General features: G+C 38.1%; 1 protein-coding gene across 6 annotated transcripts in view; it reads left to right on the top strand.

The window, feature by feature from the left end:
- LOC123514490 (protein enabled-like) overlaps positions 1-10,975 on the top strand; it is a 135,329-nt gene that overhangs the window by 95,285 nt on the left and 29,069 nt on the right. For all 6 annotated transcript variants that reach the window (XM_045272369.1, XM_045272372.1, XM_045272371.1 and 3 more), the window contains one exon: positions 7,032-7,197. In XM_045272369.1, the coding sequence (XP_045128304.1) occupies positions 7,032-7,197 (166 nt within the window). The remainder of the gene's footprint in view (positions 1-7,031; positions 7,198-10,975) is intronic.

Here is a 10,975-nt window from a genome sequence, read left to right as displayed (position 1 = left end):
AACAAAGTGGAAGGATGAGTGGAAAATACTGGACATTAGAAATGGATATTATGATATATGGTTGAAAAGCAGATGTGGTAAGGGAGGAGGCGGAGTGATGATATTAACGAGGAAAAGTGTTAGAGTGGACAAAGTGGAAACAAGTAAAAACAAGTCTGAGATTGTGCAGATTGAGATGAGAAATGGTAATGGAAAGTCAGTGATATATGCAGTGGTTTACGTACCACCACTGACGAATGCGTAGACAAGAAATGAGCATGAGACTTTGTTGGAAGATACAATAAATGAGATGGAAAGGATTGTATCACAAGACAAGGATGTATTAGTCATTGGAGATTTTAATTACAAAGAAATAAATTGGGAGGAAGGAACTTTTCAAGGAGGAGAGAATACATGGAGTAACAAACTGATGAATTGCGCTGTTGATAATTTAATGACTCAATGGATTGACTGTGAAACTAGAATAAGTGGGAAGGATAAACCATCCAGATTGGACTTGTTGTTCACCAGTGAAGAAGAGATATAGAAAAAATTAATTATGAATGTCCATTAGGAAAAAGTTATCCCATACTAGTTGAAATAAGTCTGAGTACAGAAATATTAAAAATAGATGAGGGGTACAAAATAGAAAGATATAAATATAATAAAGCAAATTTTGAAGAAATAAGGAGATACTTTGAGGCTGTGAGCTGGAAATGTTTTGAAGATGAAAAGGATTTGCAGGAGAAATGGGACAAGTTTATCAAGATATATAATACTGCAGTGGAGAAGTATGTACTGAAGGGAAGAGTAAACTGACAAAAAGGGAAGGAGTGGTACAATGCTATATGTGAAAGGGCTTGACTAATGCATGGAATAGATGGAGGAAAATGCAAACGCAAAGTAGATAGAAAGATTATGTTGATGCTAGAAATGAATGTGTGAGGATTATGAGGGTTGAAAAACAGAACTATGAGAAGGATATAATGGACAAATGTAAAAGTAACCCAAAACTGTTTTATAGACATATAAATGGAAAAATTAAGAAATGAGAGGGTATAACTTGCCTGAGAGTTGATGAAAAACTATATGAAGAAGTACAAGAAATGGCTGAGGGGATGAATGAAAGGTTTCAAACAGTCTTTACTGAAGAAGGAGACTTTGACTTAGCAGATAATGAATTGGATGGATATAAACTAATTGGAGTAGAAGTAAATCAGGAGGATGTTATGAGACTGATGGAGAATCTAGATGTAAATAAGGCACCTGGTCCATATGGAATTTCAGATTGGATACTGAAAGAGTGTAGGGAACAGTTGGCAGAGAAGATTCATAGTCTGGTGAAGACATCTTTGTTGCAAGAGAAAGTACCGAAGGACTGGAAAAGAGCAAATACTGTACCTATATATAAAGGTGGTAGTAGGGAAGACCCTTTAAATTATAGACCAGTATCACTGATGAGTGTAGTGGGGAAGCTATGTGAGAAAATTATTAAAGACACTTGGATGGAACACCTAGAAAGGTTTCAGAAGAGGACCCTGACCTGCCTGAAGGAATTGAGAGTCATATCAGTTTGTTTGCAGATGAAGCCAAGATAATGAGGAGAGTGAAAAATGTAAATGACTGTATGAAACTGCAAGAGGACCTTGATAAAATTGGTAGATGGAGTAGAACTTGGCAAATGGAATTCAATTTGAATAAGTGTAAAGTCATGGAATTTGGAAAAAGTAAATGGAGAGTACACAGCAATTACAAAATGGAAAATTTTAGTTTGGAAAGGTCTAATGAGGAAGTGGATTTAGGGGTGACAATTACAGAGGGCTTAGCCCCACACAGGCATATAAATAAAATCACTGGAGAAGTAACAAATCTACTAAGGAGAATTAAAATGGCCTTCTCATATTTGGATGCTGATATGATGAAAAAGTTCATTGGTTCTATGATAAGACCAAGACTGGAGTATGCGGTGATTGTGTGATCCTCACACTAAGAAGAATATTAGAAAATTGGAGAGGTTGCAAAGGGCAGTCACCAAGTTAGTACCGGAACTGAAGGATTTGACTTACGAGGAGCGGTTGAGAAAACTGGAAATTCCAACACTTGAAAGTAGGAGAGAAAGGGGAGACTTGATAGGTACGGGCAACCCCCGTTTAACGAAGGTTCACACAACGAAATTTCGCTACAACGAAGGTTTCATTTTACTACCATCTGCTTGTTTAACGAACACCAAACTCGCTTTAACGAAGTTTTATCCAGGTAATTTTTTTTCCAAATTTGAAAGCCCCACCATATCACGCAAGCTGACAGGCTTTTGAATACACCAGGAGCTGCTGGTACTAAGGCCTGCCTCAGGAAAAATCCTGGGACACCTATAGAATAAAGATCAAGATCAAGATCAAGCCTCTCGTGGACAACACGCACAACACTCACTCCCCAGTCAAAACATAACAGCATCAGCAGCAGCTTGTCTTCCCTAGCTCAACTTACCACCAAAATGCCTTGCAATTGGCCTAGTGTTTGTAAGAAGACCAGGAAGTCTCTTGCTCTCCATGAAGCTAGATATTATTCACAGACACAAGAGAGGCCAGAAAACTATAGCAGTGCTGGCCACTATCTTGACTCCATATTATACTGTCTCTATTTTCAAGTCAGCAGACTCTATTAAGAAGGCTGGTGAGACCGTATCTTCCTTGCAAGCTAAAAGAACCACCTGAACTCATGACTCTACAATGGATAAAATGGAAAGCCTTGTGGAAATGTGGTACATTAATTTTGTATGCGGTACAATGATGCGCACTTTGTTTATATTCCACAGGTTGCCGGTTAGTGTCTTTCCCGTTTCACTCTCCCTCCCTTCATAAAGTTAAAATCATCAACATTATAAAGTTACATACATACATACATTAGTGTACATTATAATGACTTAAATTAAACTACCTAAATGTTTAACTTCATAATTCTTACTTTCATTAAACCTTTTACTGTACTATGATGCACTCTCGCTTTGCTTACTCGCAATGGAAGTTCAAATCAGGGGTTAAACTTGTTATAATCGGTTCGCTTAACGAAGTTTCGCTTAACAAAGTGTTTTTAGGAACGTAACCCCTTCGTTAAATGGGGGTTGCCTGTATTTATAAAATGGTGAATAACATGGATAAAGTGGATGGTGACTTTTTAAATCTGGAAACAAGGACTACAAGGGAACACGGGAAGAAATTGAAGAAGGTGCAGTGTATAAGAGACATTAAGAAGTACAGTTTCCCTCATAGAGCTGTGGACACCTGGAATGGATTAGATATAGACATCGTAAATGCAGTCAGTGTTCACAGTTTCAAAGCTAAGCTGGACGAAACAAGGTATAAAGACGGGTCAATATGAGCTTGCTCCCCTCCCGTAAACTACAACTAGGTAAATACACACACACACACACACACACACACACACACACACACACACACACACACACACACACACACACACACACACACATGTATTGAGACGTGGAACAGTTTAAATGAAGAAATAGTGTCTGCAACGAGTGTGCATATTTTTAAAGTAAGATTGGATAAGTGTAGATATGGAGATGGGGCCACACGAGCATAAAGCCCAGGCCCTGTAAAACTACAACTAGGTAAATACAACTAGGTAAATACACACACACACACACACACACACACACACACACACACACACACACACACACACACACACACACACACACCAGAAAGGTGATACTAGTAGGAGATTTCAATTATAAAGAAGTGGATTGGTAAAATCTAGTAAGTGGTGTTGGAGAGGAAGCATGGGGAGAGAGATTCCTTAATCTAATGATGGAAAATATGATGGAACAGAGGGTGAAGGAAAATACTAGATATAGAGGAGATGATGAACTGGCTAGACTGGATTTGGTGTTAACAAGAGAAGTGTACCTATGTGGAGATATACAATACAGGTGTCCTTTGGGAAAGAGTGATCATGTGGTTATGGAAATGCAGATAGCAACAACACAGCGAAGGAAGGACGAGACATACAGGAGTGGTAGATTGAATTATAGAAAGATGGACACAGAAAGTTTGAAAAATTATTTCAAAAAATTAGATTGGGAGATGTTACAAATCAGAGAAGTGCAAAAGAAATATGAGATTTGTATGAAATATTATAAAGAAGGAGTTATGAAATTTGTACCAAAGTATAAACCAAGAGAGGAGGGAAGAAAGGATTGGTTTAATGCAACTTGTGTTAAGGCTAAGGAAAAGAGAGATGTGGCTTGGAAAAGATGGAAAAAGAGCAGGAATATACTAAATAAGGAGAATTATAGAGTGGCGAGAAATGAGTATGTGAGGGTAAGGAGGGAGAAAGAAAGAAAATTTGAAAAAGATATTGTAGACAAGAGTAAGGAACATCCAAAATTGTTTTACAGGTTCATAAATGGTAAACTTAAAAGAGAGAGTCCATTGAAAGATTAAAAGGAGAGCAAGGGATAGTAGATGACCCTAAGAATATAGCGGAATTGCTAAATAATAGGTTTCAGCAAGTATTTACTGAAGAAACAATGTTTGTAAAGCCACAGAATGTACAAGGAAATGTGCACATGGATGACATTAAGATACCTAAAAGGAGTTATATAAAATGTTGGAGGAACTTAAAGATGATAAAGCGATGGGACCAGATGAAGTTTCAGGAAAATTATTGAAGGAGTGTAGAGAAGAATTGATTGATCCATTATATGATATTATAAGGTGTTCATTAGAAACAGGGAAGTACCAGTAGAGTGGAAGAGAGCTGAAGTGGTGCCCATTTATAAGGGAGGCAGTAAGGAAGAGCCTCTTAACTATAGACCTGTGTCTCTAACAAGTGTGGTCGGTAAGATTTGTGAGAGGGTGATAAAGAAATATTGGATACGGTTCCTGGAGGATCATAAGTTATTATCGGATCATCAATTTGGCTTCAGGAAAGGGAGGTCATGTGTAACAAATCTACTGAGCTTTTATTCAAGAGTGGTTGACAAAATACAAGAGAGAGAGGATGGATGGACTGTGTATATTTGGATTTAAAGAAAGCTTTTGACAAGGTACCTCACGAGAGACTGTTATGGAAAGTAGAGATTTATGGAGGACTGAAAGGAAAAGTGTTAAAGTGGATGGAAAACTACTTGAGATGGAGGGAGATGAGAATGGTAATAAGGGATGCAAGGTCGGACTGGTTGGTGGTGGAGAGTGGAGTCCCACAAGGCTCAGTGCTGGCACCAATACTTTTCCTGGTATATATTAATGACATGCCAGAGGGAGTAAACAGTTATATTAATTTGTTTGCGGATGATGCGAAGTTGTGTAGGTGTGTGAAGAGTGAAGAAGATTGTGAAATTTTACAGGCAGACCTGGATAAGATTTGGGAGTGGAGCAAGAGGTGGCAAATGGAATTTAATCTGAGCAAAAGTCATGTGATGGAGATGGGAAAGAGTGGAAGACGGCCAAGAGGGTCATATAAGATGGGTGAAGAAGTAGTGTTGAAAAAGATGGAAAAGGAAAAGGATTTGGGAGTGATAATACAAGACCATGGGCAGTTTGAGGCTCATATTGATAAGATGTTTGGAGAAACGTATAATTTGATGAAAAATATTGGATTAGCCTTCCATTATATGGATAAAGATATGATGAAGAAATTAATTAGTATGGAAATTAGACCAAGATTGGAATATGCTGGAGTGGTTTGGTCCCTTTATAAAAAGAAGCATATAAGGAAGTTGGAGAGATTGCAGAAAATGGCAACAAAAATGGTTCCGGAATTGGCAGAAATGACCTATGAGGAGAGATTAAAAGAAATGAATTTGCCTACCTTGGAACAAAGAAGAGAAAGAGGAGATTTAATACAGGTTTATAAACTGTTGAATGGACCGGATGAAGTGGATAATGAGCAAATGATGTTGAGAGAGGAAAACTTAAATAGAACTACAAGATCGCATAGTAAAAAGATAGCCAAGGGAATATGCTTGAAGGATGTGAAGAAATATAGTTTCCCACAAAGATGTGTGGAGATGTGGAATGGTTTGAGTGAGGAGGTGGTGTCAGCGATGAGTGTGCATAGTTTTATAGGAAAGTTGGATGTGTGTAGATATGGAGACGGGGCCACACGAGTATGATACCCATGCCCTGTAAAATTACAACTAGGTGAATACACACACACACACACACACACTTTATTCCCTATCAGATTGCATTACACCATTCCTTCATCTACTTGGGTTCTCTTTAACTTTCTTTTTTAGACTTGTGTATTGTTTTAATCCTTCTTCTCCATTCAACTTAAAATTCAACTACTTATGTACACCATCTCTCTCTCTCTCTCTCTCTCTCTCTCTCTCTCTCTCTCTCTCTCTCTCTCTCTCTCTCTCTCTCTCTCTCTCTCTCTCTCTCTCTCTCTCTCTCTCTCTCTCTCTCTCTCTCTCTCTCTCTCTCTCTCTCTCTCTTGTAGTTTGCTGAGATTTTCTAGAATATGTATTTCTTAGTGTATATGGATCAGTATGTGGGACAGTTCCTCTGGCTATTCATACACAGATCCTTCCTTCTCTACATCCCTCTCACCACATACAAAATTTTGCTTCCACTCCTCTGTCACTGACCTCAGCCTTCATGAATCTCTTGCCTGAACATCCATACCTAAGCATCATAATTTAGGCACCTGTTACAGTTTTTCTTTTCTGAGAACTTTAGGCTTTTTGAACACCATCCTTGATGCTTCTCATCACCTTTCTGCTTACCTGGAAGAAAATGTCTTTCACAAATTAAATATAGTGTCCTAAAGAGATGACACCCAAACTTTCATTAATGCCTCTTGGTTATTCCTTCATAATTTGTTTATATTGTTTTTATATGTACACCTTTTTAGAATATATATGGTTGAGGGACAAGTATTATTTAGAAGTAAGAAGTCTAAAAACTGGTTACGAGTTTTGTATTGCTTCATTTCTTTTGGTATCCATCATCAGCCTGACTTGCAGATAATGATTTCCACTGTGCAAGAGTGGCAACCACTCACACCTGTGTTCCTTGCAGCGAGCAGAGCGTGTGCAGCGCACGCGCCTCCGTCATGATCTACGATGATGTCAATAAAAAATGGCTACCCTCTGGTACTTCCACTGGACTGTCCAAAGTACACATCTACCAGCACACACTGAACAACACCTTCAGGGTGGTTGGCCGCAAGCTGCAGGACCATGAGGTGAGCCCACATTGTGTGTGTGTGTGTGTGTATTTACCAAGTTGTATTTACCTAGTTGTATTAGATAGGGTTCGAGCCGGGCTCCTAGTGTCCCGTCGTCGTGTCTCCATTTATCCAATTTTTCCTTAAAGTTATGCACATTATGTGCTGTAACCACTTCATTATTCAATGCATTCCACTTCTCCACCATTCTGTGTGGAAAACTGTATTTTCCAATATCCTTCACACACTGTCTCATCCTGATCTTTACATGACCTCTTGTCCTTCTGTCTTCTTTTGTCACCAGCACCAGGTCTTCCTAGTCTATCTTTTCAATGCCATTGACTATCTTGTACATTGCTATTAGATCTCCTCCTCCTCTTCTATCTTGTAAGGTTAGTAGTCCCATTTCCTTCAGCCATTCTTCATATGTTAGGTCCTTTAGTTCTGACACCATCTTTGTAGTAATCTTCTGTATCTATTCTAATCTTCTTATATCTTTTTTTAGAGCTCAGAGACCACACCACAGCTGCATATTCCAGCTTTGGACATATCATGCTTGTGATGATTTTTTTTTCATTATATCTTTGTCCATGAATTAGGGGCCACCATGGTGCAATGGAATGGACCGTGCACTTTGTGGGCCCCAGGGTTCTCAAGTGCACAGGTTTGAATCCTGGCCACAGTCTGAGGTTAGGAAGAGCATCCACTTGGGGTAACAGTTCCCAAATGCCAAAACCAAAGTCCTCCTGACCCCTTTGTCAGGAGGCACCGTCCTAGCCCTAATAATAATAGAAAACTGGACGTAAAACCTAAAAAAAATCTTTGTCCATGAATTGAAATGCCACTCTTATATTAGTCAACATTTTATATGATAATCCAAATATCTTGCTTATGTGTTTTTCAGGGTTCAAATTTTCCTGTATAGTAACTCCCAGATCTTTTTCCTCTTTAGTCTTTATTATTTGTTCCTCTCCCATCAGATAGTTCCATACCGGTCTTCTTTGGCTTTTTCCTTGTTCCATTGTGTGACATTTCTTGGCATTGAACTCCAATTTCTTACTCTGCTCATAGGTTTTGTTTATATCTTCCTGTAACAGTAAGCAGTCCTCCCGGGTTTTGATAACTCTTTAACAGCTTTGCATCATCACCGAATAAATTAATGTAACTGTTTATCCCATTGCATATGTGTGTGTGTGTGTGTGTGTGTGTGTGTGTGTGTGTGTGTGTGTGTGTGTGTGTGTGTGTGTGTGTGTACCTAGTTGTATTGTACAGGGTTCAAGCAGGGCTCATAGTGTCCTGTCTCCATATCTCTATTTATCTAGGTTTTCTTTAAAGTTATGCACACTATGTGCAATGACAATTCCATTATCCAATGCATTCCATTTTTCCACCGTTCTGTGTGGAAAACTGTATTTTCCAATATCCTTCACACACAGCCTCATCCTGATCTTTTTTACATGACCTCTTGTCCTTCTATCTTCTTTTGTCACCAGCACCAGGTCTTTCTAGTCTATCTTTTCAATGCCATTGACTATCTTGTACATTGCTATTAGATCTCCTCCTTCTCTTCTATTTTGTAAGGTTGGTAGTCCCATTTCCTTCAGTCATTCTTCATATGTGAGGTCCTTTAATTCTGGCACCATCTTTGTAGTAATCTTCTGTATCCTTTCCAATTTTCTTATATCCTTTATAGAGCTCAGAGACCATACCACTGCTGCATATTCCAACCTTGGGTGTATCATGCTTATGATGATTTTTTTTCATCATATCTTTATCCATGTAATGAAATACCATTCTTATATTAGTCAACATCTTATATGATAGTCCAAATATCTTGCTTATGTGTTATCAGGGCTCAGATTTTCTTGTATGATCACTCCAAGATCTTTTTCCTCTTTAGTCTTCATTATTTGCTCCTCTCCCATCAAATAATTCCATACGGGTCTTCTCTTACTCTTTCCTAGTTCCATTGTGTGGCATTTCTTGGCATTAAACTCCAATTTCCACTTCTTGCTCCATTCATAGATCTTGTTTAAATCTCCCTGCAACAGCAGACAGTCCTCTCTGGTTTTGAGGACTCTTAGCAACTTTGCATCATCAGCAAATAAATTTATGTAGGTAACTGTTTATTCCAATGTGAATGTCGTTTACATAAACTTGAAACATAATGGGGGCTAACACTGACCCTTGTGGCACTCTGCTAGTTACTTTACTCCAGAATGAGTATGTATTTCTAATCACAGTTCTCATTTCCCTATCCTTCAAATCTTTTGTCCATTCGAGCAAGGATCCTCGCAGTCCTCCTATGTACTCTAGTTTCCAAAGAAGTCTTCCGTGCAGGACTTTATCAAAAGCCTTTTTAATGTCCAGGTATGCTGTGTCTACCCATCCATCTCTATTTTAAAGTCCTGCAATAACTTGAGTAGAAGCTTAATAAGTTTGATACACATGACCGCCCTGTCCTGAACTCAAACTGTCTGTTCGATATGACTTGCTCCTCTTCTAGAAATTTAACCCATTTTTCTTTGATAATTATTTCACATTTCACATAACTTCCCTACGACACTTGTAAGTGACACTGGTCTGTAATTTAGTGGTTCAGTTGCCTTTTCTCCTTTAAATATTGGTATTATGTTGGCTCTCTTCCACTTTAATGGAACTTTTCCTCCATTTATTGAACTTTTAATTATTTCCTAAATTGGATCCAGTAATTGTTCTTTACATTCTTTCAACACCCAACCTGATACACCATCTGGCCCCATTGCTTTTCTGACTTCCAGCTTATCTAGTAATCTTGCAATATCCTCTTTATGCACTGCAATCTCCTGTAATCCTTGGCAATCCAATGTCCTATTAGGTTCAGTGAAATCATCTTCTGCAGTGAATACCGTTTTGAAGCTCTCATTCATTATTTCACACATTTCCTTCTCTGTTTGGTATGTCTTCCTTTCTTTCATTATTTTTTCAATTGTTTCCTTATTCTTTGTTTTGCCGTTTATAAACTTGTAGAAAATTTTGGGCTCATCTTTGCTTTTATCCACTACATCTTTCTCAAACTTTCTTTCTTCCTCTCTCCTTAATCTAATATATTAATTTCTAGTATCTTTGTACTGCCGACTATCATAGTCATTTCCCTGCTTTAAGAGTTTCTCCCATGCTTTATCTTTTGCCTTTTTTGCTTGTATGCATCTAGCATTGTACCAAGCATGTATTTTTTTCTGAACCCTATAAACAGGAACAAACTTTTTTACTCCTTCATTGTATTTCTGTATGAATATATCATATTTCTCTTGTACAGTCTTTCTGCACATAATATTACTCCTCTCAATATCAGCAATATAAATCCTTGATTTTTCAAAATCCGCTTTTGCATAATTTAATCTTTCTCCTTTATAGTCCTCTGTAGCTTATATCATCTTCCTCCTGCATTTGCATTTCTAATGTCACATGATCACTTTTCCCCATTGGACTAAGGTATTGTATGATTGGAGGGGACTCTGGTTTCTTTGTGAAAACTAGGTCAAGCAACAGTGGTTCTTCTTTCCCCCTATACCTTATTGACTCCTCCACCCACTGGTCCATTGTATTAACCATAGTCAACTGTAATACTTTCTCACTCCACTGCCCAGCATTTTCCATTACTTCCATCTCTCTCCAGTTTATTTTTTTACAGTTAAAGTCTCCAACTAAGAGTATTCTTCTATCTCTTATCATGTTATCTAGGCACTTTATCACCTCTCTTTGCATATCTTTATGCTCTTCTGATCCCCATGTATTAGTCTTTGGTGGAACATAT

This window comes from Portunus trituberculatus, chromosome 38 (genome assembly GCF_017591435.1).
Source record: "Portunus trituberculatus isolate SZX2019 chromosome 38, ASM1759143v1, whole genome shotgun sequence".
Lineage (NCBI taxonomy): Eukaryota > Metazoa > Arthropoda > Malacostraca > Decapoda > Portunidae > Portunus > Portunus trituberculatus.
This window is presented reverse-complemented; position numbering and strand designations above follow the sequence as displayed.